The following is a 22,162-nucleotide window of genomic DNA, read 5'->3' as shown; positions in this document are numbered from 1 at the left end:
ATCTAAGATCTACATGTAAGATAAACGATGCATTATGTAGCAGAGAGGATAGACAGTTCCGATTTCATTGATAGCGCTCGATGAAGCGTGGCCCCGGCCTCCGGCCGAATGTGGAACGCGATACGGATACCGTTTAGCGTAGCGGTCGCTCGACTCGCTCGCTCGCGTGCACTCCCGAAGCTCGGAGCCGGAGCACGCGACGCCGCGCCGCGGCTGCTCATCTACCTGCTACCTGCTGTCGCCAAGATCGACAAGACAGCGCCCAATCCAAGACGATGGAGCGAGACGAGCGAGTCGAATCGTCAACTTTGCCAACAAGCAAAGTCGACTTCCACACCACCAACGATCATTGCCGACGTGAATTTTTATATTCGTAAATTTCTACCGTTCCTACGTAAGAGGAGGGGGAATCTAAACGGTCTACTAGACACCTTCCCGCCTCCGGATACCGAGGGCCGAGGGTCGAGGGTCGGATATGTGACGATTGTCCTGTCATGCGTTGTCGCTTCTTCCCTGTCACAACTGTCTCGAGCGGTTGGATCGCACTTCCTTTCTACATCGAGTACGCGCGTTTAGCTATTGTTCTTGCGATAAATCATCGAACGCTTCGGTAGCTTCGGGGTTAAGGTTACCGCTTTGTTTCGTTTGCCAACGTTTACGCATCGCGAAGCAAACCGTTAAAAAGAAGTTGTTAAAACCGTCGACGTTGGATTCGTAATTTTAGGTCGGGAGAAAGGAATGAGAGAGAGATAAAACAGAAGGAAACATGTTGCTCGACGGGTGTCGCGCGTCGCGCGATTCGAGGTCGGCGAGGCCGATGTGACGATTCTCTCGTTTCGCGCAATTAAACAGCCAGCAGCCAGTGTTTTGACATCGGCATTGGCTAGGCGGCGCCAACTGGTCTTGACACTCTTGACTAGTGACGAGCTGACGAGCGAGTCGGGTGTCATTATGATTCTCGCGCTAGCTGCGCACGCAAACGAACGGGAACAAAGGCTCTCAAGGAGACATTATTCCGTTAAAGGGATACTATTCCATGACGAGTACGCTTTCGCTGGTGCTGTGCACTGCTGCTTTCGTGCGACGTGCGACGTGCGACGTGCGACGTGCGACGATAAAGAATAGGGAAAATGAAAAAAATTAAATATTATCTCACCACGATACACGATAAGATGATAATCGCGAAATATTGATTGAATCGATTGGAAAACAGATGACAGATGTGAAAACTAGAGAGAAGTTATTGTCGCGCGTGATATAATCGAGACATTAATTTACTCCGATCTCTCTCTTTACTACGCCTCGATCACTGACGATCTTCTCGAGGATTACCATCCGCGCGGCGATCGGTAAACTTGGCGTGGAATGCGCAAACGATTAAATAAATAAATATGTTTCATGGACAAATCCATTTGTTAATGGAATTATTAGATATATAATGGAAACTATTGTATATATAGGTATATATCTTGCTTGGGCTTGGGCATCTGTCGAATCGCATTTCACGCACTTTTATCGTGACGACGCGAGTTGAAATTTCAAGTTTAATTATAACTGGAATCTCGAGCTAATCATGCACGGGCGGTTTCGGTGAGCGATAATCAAAGATGGTCGCAGGTTGCCTCTGCAAAAAACACGAAAATTATCATAAAGGGCCCCGCGTTCCTCGAGGAGCAACGCATGTAATTTGGAGCAATTTGGCAATTGCATATAATTGACGAGGATGCCTTTTACTTGCCGATGGGCCCGCTCGCGTCGCGTCCCCATATCCGAGTTAAGTAGGGCTAATCACCGGGTTGCCGAGGCTCGGGGAACATCAAGAGCCTGTCTTCTAGCGCCGAAACGCCGGGATCGTGTATATACTTACGCCGCGCGCCGCGCTCGGCCGTATATTCGGAATGCCGAATACCGGACCTTAGATACACGTACCTGGCCCCCTATCCGTGGAATGGCAGGGCCCCCGGAGTGAAGCCCTCCGCCTACTTCTCAGAACAAGGACCCCGGCTCTCCATTGTTCTTGCTAATTGCCACCCCGTAACCATCCGGCCCGGCGCGGCGCGGCGGCGTTCACCCGCTTCCCGAATCGTCTCGAGTCTCGGAGTCTCCCTTCCTCACATAATTCTCGAATAGAGCCCGGCTCGATAGTTACAAGTCCCAACGCAAATACCACCTTCGATACCGTACCTTTGTGAAATGAGAATTAGCCGAAAGCCCCGAGAGCGAGCAGGATCAGGCGGATCCCCACGCCCCTCGCCTCTCGTCCCTCGTCCCTCGTCCCTTGCCCGAGGGATGGTTCGTTCATCGCATAGCGAAAATACTTGAGCTCTATTGACCCGTTTCTGTTTTCTCTTTCAAACGGATGCATTTTAAGAACATAGGCCGTTACTCTCGAAGTAATCCCTCCGGCATTTGTTTATACGTCCTCACAACCTGAGGACGACAAAAACATTCCTCGGACATTCTTGCATAGGATTATGCGAGAACCTTATCTTTAGCTTAGCTCTATGTCTACGATGACAGTTGACAATTTATTCGACCGATCGCCATGCTTCAGATGCCTGCAGTTCAGATAATGAAATAAACCTGCAACTCGATCGGTCGTTCAGTATAGTTCTAAGACCATGCACGGGCATTCGTCGCTTTGGCTAAGAGTCGCTGTCCAAAATTCGGACTCCTTTCCTTCCAAATTTAACCGCGTTGAGAAAAATTAATACTCTGAAATTTTTCCAAAACCTCGATAAAACTATCGAATGGATCGTATGATTCTAAATCGAATCCTATCGAGACACGAAGCGCGTCACTCAACGAAAGTTTCTCACGAATCGCTGGGGCAAGCTTCTTCTCGCAGACCAACAGACCGGTCCTCTTCGGCCTCTTCATCATCACCAGCGGCTCTTTCGAACACTCCTTTCGTCTTTCGTCTTTCGCCTTTCGCCACGGCGATGAGCCGGCCGTCCCTTTTTCCTTTTCGCATATATGTATAACTACGTGCGCGCGCGCGCGAGTTCGTAAGTCCCTTCCGCTCGTAAGTGCCAACAGGTGTCTCGCCGCTGCCGTTTTATCCGAGTCCCCGAGACGTGTCTCGACCCCCACTTTATTTTTCGATTTGCGATCAATTTATAATCCTACGTGCTATTTTAATATTTCTATTGATTTCCGATAGGATATCTACATATTCTTTCGCGTCCTTAAAAGTTGGCGTAATACTTGCTTATGATCTAAATCGATCGAATACGCAATAGAAACGAACGCGTGATAATCCTTTTTAGTCACGATTCACGATCAAGTACTGCTTGCAAGTCGTATATAGATATACATATACAGCATAACAACTGTATATATATATATTTAACAGTTAATTTAGAGAAGATAGTAGCCTAATAATAATGATATAATTCTGTGCGACTTTTGTATAGTTTTCCCACGTTGTCTAATTGTAAGTATAATTGCGCGCCGATTATTTATTTGTCGGTCTTAAAATACAGTTTTTTGGTTGGAACAGTAAATCCACGTACTTAAGGGGATGCTGGAGTCACGGGCGAATTCGATCAGCGTCGATAAAGAAGTGCTCACCGATTCTTACATATACATACAGAGCGCAGGCAAACTCGACCAGCGTCGATAAAGAAGTGCTCACCGATTCTTACACATACATACAGAGCGCAGAGTTTTTGGCTGAAATCGGGGAGACGCGTAACATGTGCATATGAAATTTTCTAACATACTTTTCTCTTATACTAAAGCTCGCAGCTCATTTCTGCAAGCACAGGATTCTTCTTTATTGTATTTCCGTGACGGCTGCAAGGTTTTTGTATACGTACACAGTCTAAAACTTTTATCTGCAGCAAATGTTGTCATGAGTCGACCGCAGAATCAAAAATAAAAATGTAATTTTCTAATTTTTTTTCGTTTTTCATACGCAATTGGTGCCTGCCGTCTTCGTTATCGTCCATACTTTAATTCTGGACAAAAAATTTTTAATTCGGTGAAATCAATCAAAAGATTTGTGTGTCTGAAAATTTCGTGGTAAAACAGACCTGTCTCCAGCATCCCCTTAAGTTGATATAATCGATTTAACTTTTGATAAGCTAATAAGCATTATTTTTAAATCACTGTAAAGAATTTATTGCAAAAAATAAATTCACAATTCTTTCGTTATCCTCGCAAACAGAGACACGACTTGTTATTCTCGCTCTCACGCTAATTACCGTTACGCTCGGACCGCGCGCGCTAATTAGAAAAGCGCGTTTGCTAATGCATTTGGTTCACCGTTCAATCGTTCAATACAAAGAGTTCGCAATGTACTTGAGCAAAGCGACGTTGCGCAATGTTTTCGCGAGTTACATGGATATAGGTACTTGAAGAGACTCGTTAGTCTTTCATCATTGCGCGCGGTAGACACTGACGTGCGGTTTAAAGATACCTGCATATCCTTACATGTCGCGTATATACATATTACGCATACATGCATGGGTCGTCGCTCTTCTAATTGTATGTACATACAAACGGTACTCGTTCGAATCGAGTTTCCGCCTAGCGGCGCTTTCTAGCCTCGGGCGAGCGACTCGGAGCCGCGATCTCGAATATCGCGCGTGAATATAATCCGAAATGTGCCTTTTTTTATTTTCCAAATGATCCTTTTGTCGCGCCCGAATCTTTCGTGCATACTCGATAGCATTATCGAGTACTTATCGATGTTCCCTGAGTCACGAGAAATCGCTATCTTCTAACAATGAGAGCAAGTGGTTACGAAAGACAAAGGAGACTTGTGAACCGTGTATTTCGCACGATCAAGACGTATTTTTACGTGCGTCTTTTCTTGAAATAAAGTTAATTTCTTGGAAAATCAAATAGCGTTTAAAATTATACGTAATTTACTCCACTTGCCGAGTGGAAATTAAATTCGTTGGATTATCGTCACACGATAATCGAGAATTCGTTGATCGTCGTCGTTACACACGTCAGTCTTGCCGGTGGCGATGGGGTCCAATATCGAAGGAACGAAAAAAGAAATGCAAGCGCGAGGAGAGAGGGTACGTCGCCGCGCCGAGGCTGGGCGGTGGGCCTCGGGCTGGGCCGAACCAGGGAGTCCAGGGACCAGGTTGGACTGGGCTGGGGAATAATTAATATACCGTAGACGCATAACGAACGACTCCGCGATGCAGTATGTTTGTTTTCGGATGGCTATTCCCTGGCCTCTGGCTTGTCGGTCGTATCTCTCTTCTGTCGGGCCGGGCCCCTCGACCTCCCGCTGCTTTCCCCCCTTCCCTTTTTATTTTAAACGCGCGCGCACACGCGTATGAGACTATTCCTCTCTTTGGAATATTTTTATTTTAAAAGGCTACTGTTTTTATACTGTCTATTTCGACTCAACTGGTATACATACTTTACGTTTACGTTTACGGTATCTTATAATAATGCATATTTTACAGGGTAAAAATACGTAGAAAGAACCTTACCAAAGTGATTTACTTTAAGGAAAAGAATTCAAATATTCACGAATCTTTGGTCGTTCGTTTAAAATGTAAGAAGTCGTGACAGTAATATTCCGTACTTATTTTGATAAAATAACTTGATAAAATGAATGGCAGAGCGAACAAGAAATCTCTATAATACTGTTGGAATGTTTCTGACCTGGATTTCAATGTGAAATTGAAATATCCTTTCAACACCCTTATACTTCCCAACCCACGTATTATTTCCTTAATTTCCTAATTTGCGACATATAATCACATGCAATGGAACGCGATGAAATCGTCAAGCTCTATTATTCTTTCTCTCGTGCATGGTATTTGATGCAGAATTGCATCGAGAGATAAAGAAAAAGAGTGAGAGTGAGAGAGAGAGAGAGAGAGGGGGGGAGATACATGCGCGCACAGCGGAGCAGCGCCGCATGCCTCTCTCCATACATCCTCTCCACTTTAATCTTTCTTTTGTGACTCGGCTGTTTTAGCGTTTTTTAGTCCCCGATGAGCTGGACCCCGACAGGCCGCGAACGGAGAGAGGGGCCGGCACCGGCACTTGCAAGGCTCGCTCGCAGAGACTGAACAAGCGAAAGAGAAACAGAGAGAGAGAGAGAGAGAGAGAGAGAGAGAGAGAGAGAGAGAGAGACAGGCAAGGCATCGCTGCAGGCTTATTAGCAAGAAACCGGTGGAGAAAGACGAGGTCGCGAGGGGAACCCGGCAAGATGTTAGACCGGGGGTTGGAGTAAACGAAGCCGAGCATGCTCGCGGATAAAGATGGCTTCACAATATCGTAATAAACGTTTCTCGTGTCTCTATTTCTCTCTCTCACTTGTTCTCTTCGTTTATTTCGTACGGTCCTCATTAACTCACAGTCCTCGCGTCGGGAGGGAGACCAACCATCAACTTTGTTACGTATATTTACGCTGCGTCAGGCACCGAGGCATGTTCGATGCGAGACCTTCTCGATGTTCCTGATCTCTGAAACAAATCAACTTTGATAAAAATGTTAAATAACTTAGTTGCGTCTATATATATATATATATATATATATATATATATATATATATATATATGTATATATATATAGACATATATATAATCCAATTAATTTAAAAACTATTTACCATTATAGGGTTTTTGGTTGCAGGTTCCTCGAACGTGGGAGAAGTAAGATGCTACTGCAATCAACCGGAATGCGTTCCTCAGGGATACATGTGTCGCGGTAGGGGCTGCTTCACTAAATTACCATCGAACGCAAATGCGCCGATTTCGAGAGCGGAGCATACCGCTCATAGCGGTTGCCTCGACGAGAACTTGAAAAGTCGGCAGTGCCCCGCAGGATTTCTCTGCTGCGATCAGGATCTCTGCAATCACGTGGACAGTCCCGCGATGAGAAATAGGCTCAATAAGACTCTACGAGGTTCGACGAGTGCTAGCTTCCTTTCTCCCTTTCATCTCTTTCATGATTTCATGATATTAAAAACATTCTCAACAATCTCAACACACAATATAATATCTCTGGACCGTTCCACTTGTCATATCTATCACGTTCTCATGTACCGTTGATTATCGTAATGTACGTGTATCCGTAAAGAAGAACGTTGCTCAAAATCTTGGCAAAGCATCAAAACCGAATTAACGTTCTTTTAACACACACGTAAAAGTATCTCCTAAACTTTCGAAAAAATAAATTGTGTTCGTTAAACATTGATTTTAATTTGTAACTTGATGTTATCATTGTAGTATTAATCGGCGATCAGCGAGCGTATTTGGCCCCGCACGTGCATCCAAACAGTCGCGGAAGTCAGACGGCTGATGGCTGGTTCCCGACGGCGACGATCATTGTGGCTATCTGTGGATTCATCGTCCTGCTGATGATTGCCAGCCTAGCTGTCAGATGGCTTCAACCTATGCCGGCGCAAAACGCAAATAAATTTGTGCCACATCGAACATCCGATAACGGGCCGCCCTTATTGGGACCACCAAAAGTGCCTCTGGTTTAAGAAATTTCGCGATCCTCGGACAAAGTTTCCCGATAAGAGGTGTTTTAAGTAATAGTTAAATTAATAGAACTGGCTGCGCTAGTTTTGGTATATGACTCACGAAATCGGAGTTGTGCCATATACGTATACATATATATTTGCGTAGCGAAGAATACCGGGTACTCTTAACGTACGTTAATCTTGAGAACGATCAAGATTATGTTAACCGGACAAGATTTCCTCGCGACGAGTAATCTTATTCCGATTTAACTTTGTTTCAACTCCATTGATTTCTCTTACAATATGCATTCATATGAGAAATAGAACGGTATGCAAATTTGCGAGGTTCCACAGAGGCAGAGTCATATACCGAAGCTGTCGTGAAAGCTAGCGGGCCGTCGAAGGCTCCACTTGGCTGTGAATTCTACGGAGAAAGCAACTACTGTGTAAATTATATATTGTAATGATGAACGTATTACTCGTTGCATTTCCTCGAAACGTCGACGCGGCGCACGCGTCGTCGCGAGATCAAAGAGTGAGAATGGGTCAAGATTTTTCGATCCTTTAAACATGACGTTATAACGACACAAAGTACATGTTATGAATGTATGCTTCTGTGTCGCTATATGATTGTAAATATAGATATGTATCTATGTATTTTTTATCATCTTGAACGATACAATCAAATAAATTTGATGATATTATCGAGTTACGATGATGTGAGAACATCCTTCAACGTTACACGACCATTAAATTCTGTTCCCCAAGAATATTATATAGTACACAACTTTAATTTACGAATGGTATACGTCAATAAAGAAGGGAGAATTATATTTCGCAAATGATCTATAAGAATTATTATAATGCAAAATAAATTTGTGATTTACATAATTTTTTCATTTGAGTCACAGCCATTAAACTTGTGAGAACGTGCACTTTACGTTCATTAGCATATTAGCATCGTTCTTTTCGTATAAGCATTATAATGTGATAGTACGACATAATAACGCGACTAAATAAATACATACAAGTCTGTCTAGACCTTGTTTTACACATGTTACTTGTGAGGAACGAAAGGAAAGAATAAAAGTCAAAGACTTTGAGTAATATATATTAAATGTCTTTTCACTGCGTCTGTATTTATGTTTATTGCGTCTGCATTTTTGTTCATTGCGTCTGTATTTACTTGTTCATTTTCATCGACAACATACACATACCATATCGGTATCCGGTATATAGGAAGGATACGTCATTACTCTATAAAATAGGTATTCCGTTTGGCCAGCTCAAAAAACAATTTCATGTTGCATTGAAATTTCAATCATAAAACGCGCATATATTGTAATATAAACGTTTTGGCATCACAGTTTAAAAACCGTTCAATTCTATTATGTATAGCATTCAATATGTTCACAAATTTTTCCATTCATACCATATCTGGTTATGACTATCTGCTACTCTCCTCTTTACTTTGTCCCGAAAGAAAGTGCATTACTTTATAAAAATACTGCTCAAGGTATTATATTATTGTATATTATATTGTATCCCATTCCATTATCTTATATCTGTTTTCTAATCTTCGGCCAAAAAAGAAAATTTTTCTTTTTCTTTAAAAGAACCGGGTCTCATCTTCTCAATTGAATAGCGGGCATTACATATCGTTTATGTATGTACATGCACATCAAGTAGGAATATCGAGATTTAGCTTAATCCTTTCATCAGTCATAACCCATATGACGGGTATTTTTGTAATTAGTACAATAATATTGAGTGAATTTAAGAAAGTATTTCTCCCAACGATTTGACGTAGGCCTCGTGAATTTTTTGGATGAAATCCGGGTCGCTTTTCAACAAGTAAGTGAACGCTTGTAAAAGCTGAGTCTTCGTTAGCGGTTCCAACGGTCGGGTTCTAACGGGTTCAGGTGGGCTGGGAGCGGCGAACATCACAGGTGGTATTAACGCCGGCGCCGAGCCTCTTCCTGACAACGTAGGTGCCGCCGGGATAATATCGTCCGATGACTAAATCAAATAGGAAAAAAACAAGGACTCTCGATTACATATCGATATACATATATATGCTCATCAAATACAAAAGGTAATGATTTTTTTTCCTTCAAATTTTCTTACCGTACTTCCAGAGGCATGAGCAAGTAATGATGCAAGTGGGTTGGCGTTATTGGAATTGGTAACGTTTGAAGCTTGATGATTTCTTAAAGTAGAAGACGTTACCGTGGTCGGCGACTGTATCCTGAGAAATCCAATCGACCCATTTGAATCATTGATGTTCTGAGTGACAGGTAGCGGCAAATCTTGAGAAATTGGCGCCGCGTCCTGCTGTGGAGTCGCTTTGTTTCGTCTTTTAGACTTGTTTGCGGATGGAATCGTTGTCGCGTGCGACTGGTGAGACGGTTGCGGCGTTACAGATCTTTGTTGTTTCTCAATATGTTCTAAAGTATGCGCCGCTGGATGAGACATTAAACGTGCGAGTAAAGGTTTACTCTCGACCGCAACCGTACTTCCTGGAGTAGGTTGGTCGCCTGCTTTGAAATGTCCGGTATTCACCTGACATAATATACAAGTACAATGTAGAGTACAAGTGACGCGACGGCGGGCAATTAAGAAATAATGTCAAATAGAGCAGCAGATAAGATAGGACGCTAACCTTGGCTTTAGCAAAGAAGTCCATAACGCTTTGCGAGGTGACGTCAGGTCCTAAGGGAGCAGCTAGAGGTCCCGAAATATTATCGATCATAGGCATAACTGACGGAGATTTCAATCCCGTTACCCTGTTACCACTGTCGCATCCACCACCGCTACTACCTCTGCTCGTGTTAAAGTCCTCTTGCGCCTTGCTAAGCATACTGAATATATCCACATTGTTTACGTTAGGTCCCGAGGTCTTTTTAGCCTTAAGTAACGGCTTGTTACTGATTTTACGGTTCTCTTCACATTCTTTCAGAAGTTTATTTAACATGTTTGCAATGCGTACGCACTCTTCTTTTTCATAAAACCAAATACCATAGATATTGCATCTAGAATTTCTGTATAGCAAAAATGGTTCCTGTAGTTGCAAATCTAAACCTGGAGCAACTGGTTCCACTAGATTGTTTGTATTCAATCTGTAACAAACATATACTTTTGTCATATAGCATTTTTAGTCTTGTTAATGAGGAATATATAAGATAGATACTAAAGATACTTAAAGATGAGATACTAAACTTGGATCAAAATAATTTGCAAATCTCTCAAGTAAACCACTGGCGATGCAAAGCAAAACGTCACACGCTATATTTTCCTGGATGGTTGATAGTTGATATATGTATAACACCTCGGTGTTAGGCTATATACTACCTGTTCATTATGAGAATACTGTTGTACGGCTCGCCGTTTCTCGAGTACAAGAACAAAGCTCCCTCAATGTCGGTCTTTTCCCATTCATTTTCATCCGCGTTGAACGTATACAGAGCGACGTGAGTCGCAGTCTCCAATATATCCTTCACATAGGGGTCAACTCGTTTCAAAGCGGCCACGTTCATTCTCAGCTCCGTTCGGTCCGTCATGATTACAAATTACAACAATGATGATGATGATGAAGATGATAAAATAGCCCGACTTGGGATCCGACAATTACGAGCGGAGCGGAGCGGTTAGCGCGATCAGCGATGCTTCCTCTTTCACTCTTTCCTCCACTGGCTCCACTGCACTGGTTGACCACCAATCACGGAGAGAGAGAGAGAGGGAGAAAGAGAGTCGTATTTTCTTCTTCTTCTTTGAAATAGAATGGCACCGGGTGGAGAGAAAGTCTACTCATACGGCCAACAACCAACAACTAGTTGAGAGTTGAGATTGAGAGAGTAGTTCTGGCTAGACTCCACGTGAGTCGTATTTTCAAATAATTCAAGCAGCTGCTCTCACAATAAACGCCATACCGGCCATACTAGATTTCTAGAGAATCTGGAGTATGGTATATGGCTATATGGTATCATGGCTCGGGCTCGTATTGGCTCGGATTCTCTTGAATTCATTCACAAGAAGTACGCGCAACGTCTGCTCTTACAGAAAAGTTGCAAGTCGATTGGCTGTTGCTATTCTGCCAACGTGTGAATTTTCCCTTATCAACACGCCACATTGATTTGTTGGATTGGATCTCCAGACTCCAGACGCGATGAGCCGGAGCGATAAGCGATGAGCAGATACAACTGTTGAGTTCGTCGTTCGTCTTATCAACACTCTGCGTTGCGTGGTTGGTTCTAAAAGTAAGCCACGCACGTTCGACTGCTACTCAGCGGCTTGGTCTGCTGAACGCGCCCAATGAGAGCTCTGCCTTTTCCAGATCGCGTCCAGTGTGTGAGGGCCATAATAAAACCCGGTGTCCACGATGCAAGAACTGTGTCCAAGTTTCGATTTAAGCCAATGAAACTGCTGCTTTTCTGTAAGAGCTGCAAGTTGATTGGCTTATTCTAGTATCGTGTACATACACAAGGGCTGCGAGCCAATCACGTTCGATTGCTACTGAGCAAGGATTTATTACATTTACCAAATTGCAATCGACGATCGGTAGTGTAGAGAACCATGAGTTCGGCATTACCGATCGATTACGATAGGTTTTGCATAAATAAGTTTCGAGAAACAGAAGTGAGTCTCTGGATATACTTATATAGCGCTTCCTCAGTTCTAGGTTCTAGTTGATTAGTTCATTAGTTGTGATTAGTTGAGCCTTCTCCTTCTCTCGCGCAAGCGCATTTCATCATTTCATGTATGTACGCGACACGCGTGCATTTTGTGATTGTTTTATCAGGAAAATGTGATTTGCAGTTTGCAATGTTTGCATAGGACCTTGCATTTGCATAGTAATGTCCTTTTGATTATAAGGAGTGTGACGGTGTGACTGTGACAGTCGAACGGTCGAACGGTCGAAGGCTAGTCAGAATGACTGATCAAGATACAAACAATAATACTCTTCCGTTACGGGAGAGTTTGGTAAGTTATATCGTTCGTCATATTTTGGTTATGTATAAATTTAAAAAGTGCATGTTATAATGACTTTGTAAATTTCGATTGTGCATACATTTAGCATACATTTAACAAGCATTTAATAGATAACGTTGTGTGTGTGTAGTATCGTATCTAACGCTGATACACATTACTTTAATACATTACTTACATATATAAATTCATATGTTATGAATATATATGAAACTTATATAATAAGATATTAAAATTTACATAGGTGAAAACAGCAGTGCAGTTTCTACAAAACCCTAAAGTGTTGTCGAGTCCATTGATGCAAAAACAAGAATTTCTTAAAAGGAAAGGCCTCACGGATGAGGAGATTAAAACAGCTTTCAAATTGGCATCTGTTGACAATATAGTTGATCGCAATGTCATTCAAAGTCAGAATCCATATACTGCTGTACAAATGCCATCAGGATCTATTCAGTCGTATCGTCAAACGAGCGTTTACCAATCAACATTTTTACAGCAAGTCAAAGAGTTCTTTAATGCGACTGCATTAATTGGCGTGACAGTATATTGCGCATATTGGTTTTATAAGGTATTTTGTATAGAGAAAGAGAGTATAGAGAAATTAAAAGATCTTTATTTCTTTCGTGCAAAATATTTGAAAAGTTTTTAGTATTATGTGGTTTTGCATTCTCCGGGTTTTCTGTTAATTGAACTTGAGTATATAAAAATATGTGTAAATGTGTATATATATATATATATGTTCGTTTTATGTTATCGAAATATAATTAAATTTCTAATTTTGCAGAGATTTATAGAACCCTTTTTGTTTGGTCGGAGAAAGAAGAAGAGTGTAGAAGATAGGGTAACCGAATTAGATAAAACCGTCCAAAATTCTATGAAAGAAGTCAAAGACTCTATTTTGAAGGTAGAAGGTGAAGTGCAAAAACTGACTCAGCATCAAGCGTTGGATCCAACTATCCCGCAATTGGTGCAAGAACTTAAACATGATTTATCTAGTCTAAAAGCTTTACTTTTATCGAGGTATATACCCATTTTCCTTTTTTCTTATATAAAATAATTTTTTTATGCTAATTTTATATATTAATAATATACAGTGTGTACATCGTAACATTTGGGAACCATTTCAGCGGTGGACAGAAGACATAAGAACAATGAAAAAAGTTTATATCAACATGTATCCTATTTGACGAGATAGGTTGTTTGCGAGTTATAGTTCACGTTTGTACTCCAGTAATGTGGAGTTGCTTAACGTTATAGGAGATTTTCGCAATGGTCATCTCCTATAATGTTAAACAGCTCCACGTTACTGGAGTACAAACAGGAACTATAACTCGGAAACAAGGTCAATCTTTTTTCATTGTACTTGTATCTCCTGCCCACCGCCGAAGTGGGCCCCAAGTGTTACGATATACTCTATGTGTCATACATATATGTCATAAGAGAGCAATGCACATAATAAATCGTTAGTAATAGCAATTTATTGCCATACAATGAGATTATTTCATTTAAACATTATTATTTTATTTTCGCATATGATATTTGCTTATATTAAGATCATTATTTTTACAAGAGATCATCACGTCATCACAACCTCATACTCTCGTACATATACAGTTCTATCTGAACGTGCTTAAGAAATTGATACCAAGATATTCTGGTAATTTTATTTTAAACAAGAGTTAGTTTTACAAAATATATAACTTTAAAATATAAATATGTGATTTTTTTCATCTTATTCCTATTTTTGACTATCTGCACTTTTAAAGTAACAACATTTTATTGTAAACAACGTTCCGATTAGATTGCGTGTATGTATCTTTTCATATTGTAAATTTAACACACAAGAAAAGTTAACTATAACTCAAAATTTTTATAGATCAGTTGTCTGCAATCACGTGTATTTTTATTATTAATTTTCAATTATATCTTAAAATAGGAAACAGTTTCCTACCGCCCCGGCATCTATACCACCATGGCAGTTGGGTGCAACAAACGCGAGCCAAGAAAAAGCAACTGAACGAGAAGATGATGCTGGAAGTGGAAGTAGTACTAACAATTCGGATAGTTCTTTGGAAATGATTCGAGAAGATCCACCTAAAGAATAAGTTTAGGAATTTTGAGTCTATCATAACTACTTCCATAATGATAATCTTCGATATGCGATATATTCGGCATAATGTATTGAAGCAAAAGGATCATAGTTTCAATAGTACATGATATTAGAGACATGCTCCATATTATTTTTATACAGGATGTTAGAAAAGAAAAGTTTATAATTAAGATATGTCATCTCTTTTTTAACACCTTGTATATATTAATATATTAATAGCATCGATCTGCATTTTTGGTAGTAGTGTTCATAACTTTGTAAATGTTTTAATGCCTAATCAAACAATGTTCCATTATGAAGAACAACTTTTGAGATGTCGATAACGGTCAAAAAACAAGTTTCTATATCGATTGTGTCATTTACTATAACATAACAAATCGATCGAACGTATTAAATTAATGTAACTGCAGATTTCCAAACAATTTTCTAATAAAAAAAATTTTTTTTTATTTTTTGTATAAGATCTAAACAAACTGTAAATAGTTCCTTAAAAAATTAATTTACTTTGACACTTTACCACAGTACGGACATAAGAAAAATAAGGAAAAAGGAAATACGTAACAAGAAATTTTTTTAAGGTTTTTGAAAAGATTTTATGTGAGCAAAAACGATATTTTCGATTTTGCAATTGTGTGAATTACATATCTAGTGTGTAAGAAATGTCCTTGTAAACTTATGAGAATTAGATTCGATTGTTTTGGTGACAAATCGATATAAAGGCTACGGTCAACGGTCACGTTGACCGTAGCCAAAGATGTAGCAATTCTCTACATCATCGTGAAATAAACTACTTAATATATGTGACATATATGTAAATGTTCAACATTTTAATCTAGAATTAAAAACATCGAAAACAGTTACAATACAAAGTATTGTGTTTAAGAATCTTGTAAATTTTATATCGAAAATGGAATTGTATCATATTGCAAACTGAGAGAAATTGAGGGTACTTTCACATATAGTACCTGTCCGCGTTACAGTGCAAACAGTGTTATGTGTACAGATATAATTTTATCAAATAAATAAATTGAATAATTAACTTTACTTCCATTTTCCATAGAACACTATATGCCGTGCCCATGGCTCATGTCTTGAGAGAATGATTGTTATTTACAACAGAGAAAGTATATAAATTCTACGATACATAATAGAAAAACGATAACTTTAATTAAAAAATCTTTATTGAAGAATGACTGTAATATCGCTAGATCTTGTACACATGGGTGTATTGTTCTTTTTTAAATTTTTTAAATTGAATAAATTGATTTTACATTTATGCATAAATGCATGTGTATGCATCTGTGTGTGGGTATGTGTGCGCGCGTGTGCGTGCGTGCGTGCGCGCACGCACGCACACACGTACACCATTCATATATAGATATTAGATGAAGTCCATGTATTGTAACTTACTCATATCATTCATACAAAAATCAGTCATACTTGAATTGCGTCCAATACATCCGAGTAATATGTACAAACTGTATAATGTTCGACATTATTTTTATATCACTAAAGAAGCAAACAAAGTACACAGAGCGTGTACGCGCATGTATATGTTTATGTGTACATGTATGTGTATAGCTGGCTATTATATATCACTTACAAGGAGAGCTCATGATATGTGATTCATTCAATTTTTTCACCTTTCGTGAGTATGATATAAATAACGTACACTTGGAATTATTATAATTTAAATATTATATTTAAGATTTTGTTTAAAGTGTAAGACAATAATCTCTTAAGATTATAAGTTGAGACTTCTCATTCTTTATAATCTTTTCCTATATTTTTGAACATCAATAATTAAAGAAAATTGTACATATATTATCATGTATATATATTTTATACAATACATAATTCATCTAGAAATATAATTATATAGTATAGTTTGTACAATGACAGTTTTTATTATAGTTAAAGGTTTTATTGTAAAACAATACAAAATTTGAATATAATATATACAAAAAAATGTGCGAGCAAAATGAGTATTGTATAAAAAATATTTTTTATACAAATAATTGATTACTCATGTTAAAATGCTTGCAAGAAAAGATATATAAATCAACTTTGCCTCAATCTTACAATCTTAGGGCTATTATTTAGAAACAAGAGTTTATGAGATGATAGTTAAGGAATATCTGACCATTACATCAAGACATTTACGAACGTATTTTTTTAGAAGTGTGTTTTCTCATTTATAAATTTATTAATTGCAATCATTTTCTGTTGGAAAAACGAAAAGTATCGGTAAGTCGCATATTATAAACTTTTCTTGTAAGAGCGCAATCAACCTTATAGATCATGATTACATACGTGTAATATTCCATATCGCGGAAGTCTCTTATCTCAACGAAAACAGATGTCACTCTTTCCTGGTTTTATATTAATACTTTTTTTTTTAGATATAACCAGGACAGCTGCCTCACTGATACAGTGAGTTACAGCGAAATCCATTTGACTTAGGTACATCTCTCTCTCTCTCTCTCTCTCTCTCTCTCTCTCTCTCTCTCTCGCTTTCTCTCTCTTTACATCCTAGGTTAATAATATACAGTAACAAAAGTATTTTATTTCAGTGCTTTATCTTCCATGATGTGCCGCTGAAATATATAAATAAAAACTTCAAGTACAGTCCTTACCTAAAATGAAAAATCTTGCCAGCTTAGTGCGGTTCTATTTTATTTTCATGATCTTTGGCAAAGGCTTATGTAACAGAAAAAAGAAGAAATTCACTTTATAGTTTTATAACACACATGGACTACACACTGTACAATGTAAAGAATTATCCTAGGATGTTTTGTGCTGATGTAATTATTGGCTGAATACCATTCCCTTCGATATCTATTCGCCGCTGTTCGAGTATAGAAAAACAAGGACAAGAAGGGGGTGGTTGGTCTCTCTCTCTCTCTCTCTCTCACTCTCACGCGCGCGCACACACACACACACACACACACACACACACTATACGGGCAGCGACCTAATGTTGCTATTAATTAATAACAATAATAATTCTAGGCTAGACACGCTAACTGAAACTGCTGATAGTTTCAACTCTAGAATATCTAGTGTATCATTCAATCTCGGCTATGCTACCAAGTATGATGTAAGTGTAAATTCCTTGAAAGAACGGATCGTACATCCTGCGTGAAACGAAGAGCGTCCAAGACTGGAAGTAAGCTTAATAAAGCAGTGTCTCCCGCATCGCTGAACCATGACTTTATGGGTATCGCGTTGTCTATGACATAAAAAAAGAAGAGACAATGATACAATATAGCAGCGCGTTATTAATCTTTTTGCTTTAACTTTATCCTATCAATAACGTTATATTACATGTAACATGCATTTCTTTTATCAAACAAGACAAATCACGAGAAGATACAAAGTCTCTTGTAATCATATTTTAATTTTTCTATTATTTTGACGTTACATTAAAAAAAAGATAAATAAAAAAACGCACGGACTCTATTTTCTAATTAATCTACGCATTATACATTATAGTATCGCATCTCTTTTTAAAAATAAGATCTGTAATTCACGTTTGCCCAGATACCATTAAATACGATATCATTAAGTTCGTTCATTTCTACAAAGATAAAATGATATATATCGGTGAGGCATAGAATCATAGAAATATTATATTAAATAATATTACATGCACTTAACAAATAGTATTAATAAATTAAGTTAAAGGGAAAACTGGCTCTTATTTTACCAGGTGTAAGCATGAAAGACAGGCACAGGAGTGATAGATGAAAAATTCCATTAAAATGGTGTATATATATATATATATATATACTTACGTGGATAGGCTCTGTAAGCTCCTGGGCTGTTGTCAAGAATAAAGACTGAAGAGAGATCTGAACAAATTGCTGATAAATCCTTAGTATAGGAACCCATTTCTGGCGTACAATGTTGTCTATAATATCTGCGCCTTAAAATACCTCTGTTGTTATCTAATTTATCCGCAACTGCTGCCCCATATATTTCCATGGATGCAGTAAAGACTACTAGCTCGTACCTAGTTGATACAGATAATAATGGGAAAATAATTAATACAATTTTATCTTGACAACTTGACAAGAACGAAATCTAAGCGTGAACGTGCAAGGTTTGTTTGCTGGTCTAATTTTGGGATGGCGTTTCTTTTTATGAGAATGATAATAAAATACTTACCACTGACTAACAATATCCAAGAAGAAGTCTACGTGTGGTCTTTTATGGACGAAAAATCTAACAGGATGTCTGTCTATCGTCACTTTAAGAACAAAATCTGGAGGTGTACCAGGCCTAACAGTTGGCCTTGCTACTCCGTCGTGATGAGAATGAATTAACGTTTCATCTAAATCCAGTACTAATACTTTTCTCTTAACTATACCTGGAACATTCTTGCATTATACACAAATACTGAAAAACATTGAACGCAATGTAATAAGTAATAAAAGTGACAGGCAACAGTGTCACTGGGATACCTACTAAGTCTGTGTCTAGATAAAGGTGAAAGTGGGAAGATCTCATATTTGACTGGTTGCATCTGTGAGATCTAGAACACAAGGATAAATATAGTTATATATTACACGATTTATAATATATAAAAAAATATATAATAACTAGATATTAAAATCAATGAGAAGTAAAAGCCATAAATGGCCCTAAAAAATATTAAAACAGAGATTAATACTTGTAAAATAAAAATAAAAATATTTATTTATATATTCCATATCCATATTGAATAAAAAAAATGATTATAACAGTGATTATATGACAATACATGACAACATGTGCACGTGATGATATCCAATGGTATAAAAATAATAAAAATATAAAGGGATATATAGCATAAAGGTTTGGAGTAATAGACGCAAACTTGTTCATTTATCTTGTGTGTGTGTGTTATGCAAAATAAATTAGAATACACGTTTGAACATAAATATTTAAAAAAGATAGCGTTAAGTAACTACTTACACCTCTAACTTGCATCTTGTAAACAGACACGAGTCACATAAAAAGATAAATATTTCTCAAGAGAGCAACTAGTAGAACATGTGTGTACAGAGTCCATTATTTCAAAATTATAATTATAATTTAAAAGATTCGCTCGGCTAAAAGAAGGGAGTAAAACTGAGTTCTTTTTCTTAATAAAAAAAAATGTCTTTTCCAGGATGTGTCAACTCATACGTATAGCGTTTTAGAGCCTTGTAAAATCTATGAAAAAGAAGACAAATGAGAAGAATCGTTGGTTGTACAAGAAGTTGTACAACTTTTCACGTAACTTTCGTAGGTATATACTATATAATGTTTCATCACGTTTGGTAGATCGAAAGGGGAGATTCGCGAAGTAGAAAAGTCGTCCAGCGTATATCATTCGATTCGAGAGGGTTACATGAAGAAATGTCAACGATATCTATATCGCGATAGAGAAGAGAAGTGGAGTGAGAGGAAGCCGTCCCGCGTCCGCCGTGGCGGTGGCGTGGCGGCGACGCCGGACGCGACGGTCAGCCGTCACGCCGCGCCGCGCCGCGCCGCCGCCGCGCCGTCAGACGGCTGAGTCGCTGAGACGGCTCGTACAACAGTTAAGTATGACTCGTGCCTGACTGTGGAAGAAGGCGCGAATAGAGGCGCGAAGCACCTACTTACGGCTCTAACCTGCTTCTTGAGTAGAAAGCAGATGCAGGTCCACACACGGGAGGCCATTAAGAGGAAAGCTCTCATCCCCATCTGCAATTGCTTCAGCATCTCTACTGTTCTTCTCACCGGGCCGAAGTCCGGCAGCACTTAATCTCCAGTGTCGAATCTGTCCTGTGTATACTGTGTGTATACGTGCGTGCTCCAGGCTCCTTTCTTTTTCTCCTCCCCGCTATCCCACTATCTTCTATCCCGCTATTCGCCGCTCGACTGACTGCTCGAGCCCGACTCACGAGCACGAGTCACGTCGCACTCGCGTTGGCCTCGTTGCAGATCGCGAGTGCGAATTCTGTGATCCGTGTGATACCTGCTCTGCTCGCCGTCGCCGACTCGCTGTGAGTGCCGACGACCGACGACAGCCCGGACAGCTGCGGACAGCCCAATGAACCGAAAGCCGAAAGCAACGAGTTCCAGCCTTCCAGCTTCTTCCGCTTCTGCCGCGCTTATCGTAAACTCGTAAACAACGTCGTCAACACCACCGCGATCGAGTCAAGATCAAGACTGTCGCGAGAGTTCCGAGTTGGCGCGAGTCCGCCGTTTTTACGCCGGGTGTCCGCCGTGTCGGGCTGTCTGCAGTCTGCGACGACGAATCGCGTTTCGCACGTGTTAACGCACCTCACCGTGGTTCTTTCATGTTTTTTGGCAAAACCAAAGTACGAGAGCCTTCTTACGCGCACCACGCAACAGCCGCCATCTTCCGCGCATCGACCCAATTTTTCCGTGCGCACTGCGCTGCTCTCGCTCTCACACTCTCTCTATCCCTCTCTCTTTCTCGCACCTCGCGCAGCTTGCGCTTTGCGCATCGCGCCGGCCGCTCTTATCACATATAAATCGCGTTGCGTCTTCCGTCTCAAGTCTCAAAATCTCAAGATGTTCAGCGCGTTTTTTCTTCGCAACGTTGCGCGTGGGGCTGCTCCGCCAACAGTCATGCGATATAACATATACGACACGCACGCGCACGCGTGCACATCTCACATCAGAAAAGTTAAAATTTTCTAAATATAGCTCTTACGAAATTGTGAGAAATTTGCGGGTATTCGTCGAGTCGGTCAAGTCTCAAGTCCGAGTCCGAGTCCGAATCGAGATGACATTCGAGACAGCCGTGCTCCGAATGCTCCGATTCCTTTCGTTGAATTCGATTCGAGCTCTCGAAAGTTCGCGTAGTCGAGGTCGATCTCGATTCGTAACAACACGTGTGAAACTTACACGAACATTTGCTAGAAACAAATTTATTAATTATATTTAAATTAATACACACATTCGCTTGCTAAATACAATATATCATCAATTATGTAATAATGATAATTATCAAGTAATATACAACAAAATGTACAACAAATTTTCTATGTATGCTAATAAATAATAAAGTACAATTCTTTATACAATTCCTTAAATTCGATCAATTATTTTGCTAATACATAGTTCTAACGGTTTTTTTTTACATCATCTTTGTACTTTACAACGAAATATACAGAGGAAAAAATTACAAGACAAATTAATTTTACTTTATCTCGTATAGCGAAGCTTATAATTTATGATCAACTATGTGCGCACACACGCACACGCACACACACACACACACACACAATGTTTGTCATATACATATAGTACATGTCATAGACTTATTGCAATATGTTTCGGAATTTTAACCAAGTGGATATATGTCGGGTCTTTAGAAAGTGTAATTTTTATATGAGACATCATATTTAACAATAAATCTATGATATATGGAGGAGTAAAAGCTATAGTGGTGCAAGTCATCGACATTGACAAAGAGAAAAAACAAGATAGTTTATCAAACTACCTGCAAATTACATAAAATATCTATGTACTAGCACAAATAGTTAATCAATTTTCACAAATCATTTTTACAAAGTAAACAGAATTACAACACAGCGATTCGGCAAATACTGCGTGAGAGAAGACATAATTTATAAATG

The 22,162-nt window shown here is 39.4% G+C and overlaps 4 protein-coding genes across 11 annotated transcripts; 2 read left to right on the top strand and 2 right to left on the bottom strand.

Moving 5' to 3' along the window:
- The first annotated feature begins 4,454 nt into the window (after nt 1-4,454).
- LOC112455360 (BMP and activin membrane-bound inhibitor homolog) lies at nt 4,455-8,333 on the top strand. Its single transcript, XM_025017230.1, has 3 exons — nt 4,455-4,491; nt 6,613-6,885; nt 7,209-8,333. The coding sequence occupies exons 1-3, from the start codon at nt 4,470-4,472 to the stop codon at nt 7,466-7,468; spliced, it is 555 nt and encodes a 184-aa protein (XP_024872998.1). The 5' UTR covers nt 4,455-4,469; the 3' UTR covers nt 7,469-8,333.
- Nucleotides 8,334-8,542: 209 nt separating this feature from the next.
- On the bottom strand, nt 8,543-11,567 carry LOC112455359 (mRNA-decapping enzyme 1A). Of its 4 annotated transcripts, none has more exons than XM_025017229.1 (5): nt 10,799-11,567; nt 10,651-10,704; nt 10,110-10,566; nt 9,677-10,009; nt 8,543-9,466 (listed from the first exon to the last, which is right to left on the bottom strand). In XM_025017229.1, the coding sequence occupies exons 1-5, from the start codon at nt 11,005-11,007 to the stop codon at nt 9,224-9,226; spliced, it is 1,296 nt and encodes a 431-aa protein (XP_024872997.1). In that variant the 5' UTR covers nt 11,008-11,567; the 3' UTR covers nt 8,543-9,223. The 4 variants fall into 4 exon arrangements, with proteins under 4 accessions (XP_024872997.1, XP_024872994.1, XP_024872995.1 ...); XM_025017226.1 differs by having other exon boundaries at nt 9,575-10,009; nt 10,799-11,562; XM_025017227.1 differs by having other exon boundaries at nt 9,575-10,009; nt 10,666-10,704; nt 10,799-11,562.
- Nucleotides 11,568-12,144: 577 nt separating this feature from the next.
- Nucleotides 12,145-15,587, top strand: LOC112455374 (peroxisomal membrane protein PEX14). The gene is made up of 4 exons (XM_025017253.1): nt 12,145-12,427; nt 12,678-13,001; nt 13,218-13,453; nt 14,370-15,587. The coding sequence occupies exons 1-4, from the start codon at nt 12,377-12,379 to the stop codon at nt 14,536-14,538; spliced, it is 780 nt and encodes a 259-aa protein (XP_024873021.1). The 5' UTR covers nt 12,145-12,376; the 3' UTR covers nt 14,539-15,587.
- A 1,615-nt stretch (nt 15,588-17,202) lies between these two features.
- On the bottom strand, nt 17,203-21,488 carry LOC112455376 (CTD nuclear envelope phosphatase 1 homolog). Of its 5 annotated transcripts, none has more exons than XM_025017254.1 (5): nt 20,175-21,483; nt 19,014-19,080; nt 18,714-18,915; nt 18,341-18,558; nt 17,203-17,775 (listed from the first exon to the last, which is right to left on the bottom strand). In XM_025017254.1, the coding sequence occupies exons 1-5, from the start codon at nt 20,271-20,273 to the stop codon at nt 17,630-17,632; spliced, it is 732 nt and encodes a 243-aa protein (XP_024873022.1). In that variant the 5' UTR covers nt 20,274-21,483; the 3' UTR covers nt 17,203-17,629. The 5 variants fall into 5 exon arrangements, with proteins under 5 accessions (XP_024873022.1, XP_024873023.1, XP_024873027.1 ...); XM_025017255.1 differs by having other exon boundaries at nt 20,184-21,483; XM_025017259.1 differs by having other exon boundaries at nt 18,714-18,925; nt 20,184-20,273.
- Between the last annotated feature and the right edge of the window lie 674 nt (nt 21,489-22,162).

The sequence above is a fragment of the Temnothorax curvispinosus genome, unplaced genomic scaffold (genome assembly GCF_003070985.1).
Source record: "Temnothorax curvispinosus isolate PA1 unplaced genomic scaffold, ASM307098v1 QBEX01006032.1, whole genome shotgun sequence".
NCBI lineage: Eukaryota > Metazoa > Arthropoda > Insecta > Hymenoptera > Formicidae > Temnothorax > Temnothorax curvispinosus.
This window is presented reverse-complemented; position numbering and strand designations above follow the sequence as displayed.

What these genes read in the sequence shown, in the direction of transcription:
- LOC112455374 (XM_025017253.1), top strand. Translation starts at nt 12,377, where the DNA reads ATGACTGATCAAGATACAAACAATAATACTCTTCCGTTACGGGAGAGT. An exon ending in TTCCGTTACGGGAGAGTTTG is followed by an intron (nt 12,428 to 12,677) that starts GTAAGTTATATC and finishes AAATTTACATAG; the next exon opens with GTGAAAACAGCAGTGCAGTT. An exon ending in AAAGCTTTACTTTTATCGAG is followed by an intron (nt 13,454 to 14,369) that starts GTATATACCCAT and finishes ATCTTAAAATAG; the next exon opens with GAAACAGTTTCCTACCGCCC.
- LOC112455359 (XM_025017226.1), bottom strand. Translation starts at nt 11,007, where the DNA reads ATGACGGACCGAACGGAGCTGAGAATGAACGTGGCCGCTTTGAAACGA. An exon ending in AGTATTCTCATAATGAACAG is followed by an intron (nt 10,705 to 10,798) that starts GTAGTATATAGC and finishes TTGCATCGCCAG; the next exon opens with TGGTTTACTTGAGAGATTTG. An exon ending in CCAAGTTTAGTATCTCATCT is followed by an intron (nt 10,567 to 10,650) that starts TTAAGTATCTTT and finishes TGTTTGTTACAG; the next exon opens with ATTGAATACAAACAATCTAG.
- LOC112455360 (XM_025017230.1), top strand. Translation starts at nt 4,470, where the DNA reads ATGGGTCGTCGCTCTTCTAATT. An exon ending in GGGTCGTCGCTCTTCTAATT is followed by an intron (nt 4,492 to 6,612) that starts GTATGTACATAC and finishes TTTTGGTTGCAG; the next exon opens with GTTCCTCGAACGTGGGAGAA. An exon ending in GCTCAATAAGACTCTACGAG is followed by an intron (nt 6,886 to 7,208) that starts GTTCGACGAGTG and finishes TTATCATTGTAG; the next exon opens with TATTAATCGGCGATCAGCGA.
- LOC112455376 (XM_025017254.1), bottom strand. Translation starts at nt 20,273, where the DNA reads ATGCTGAAGCAATTGCAGATGGGGATGAGAGCTTTCCTCTTAATGGCC. An exon ending in TTTATCTAGACACAGACTTA is followed by an intron (nt 18,916 to 19,013) that starts GTAGGTATCCCA and finishes AGAATGTTCCAG; the next exon opens with GTATAGTTAAGAGAAAAGTA. An exon ending in TTGGATATTGTTAGTCAGTG is followed by an intron (nt 18,559 to 18,713) that starts GTAAGTATTTTA and finishes TGTATCAACTAG; the next exon opens with GTACGAGCTAGTAGTCTTTA.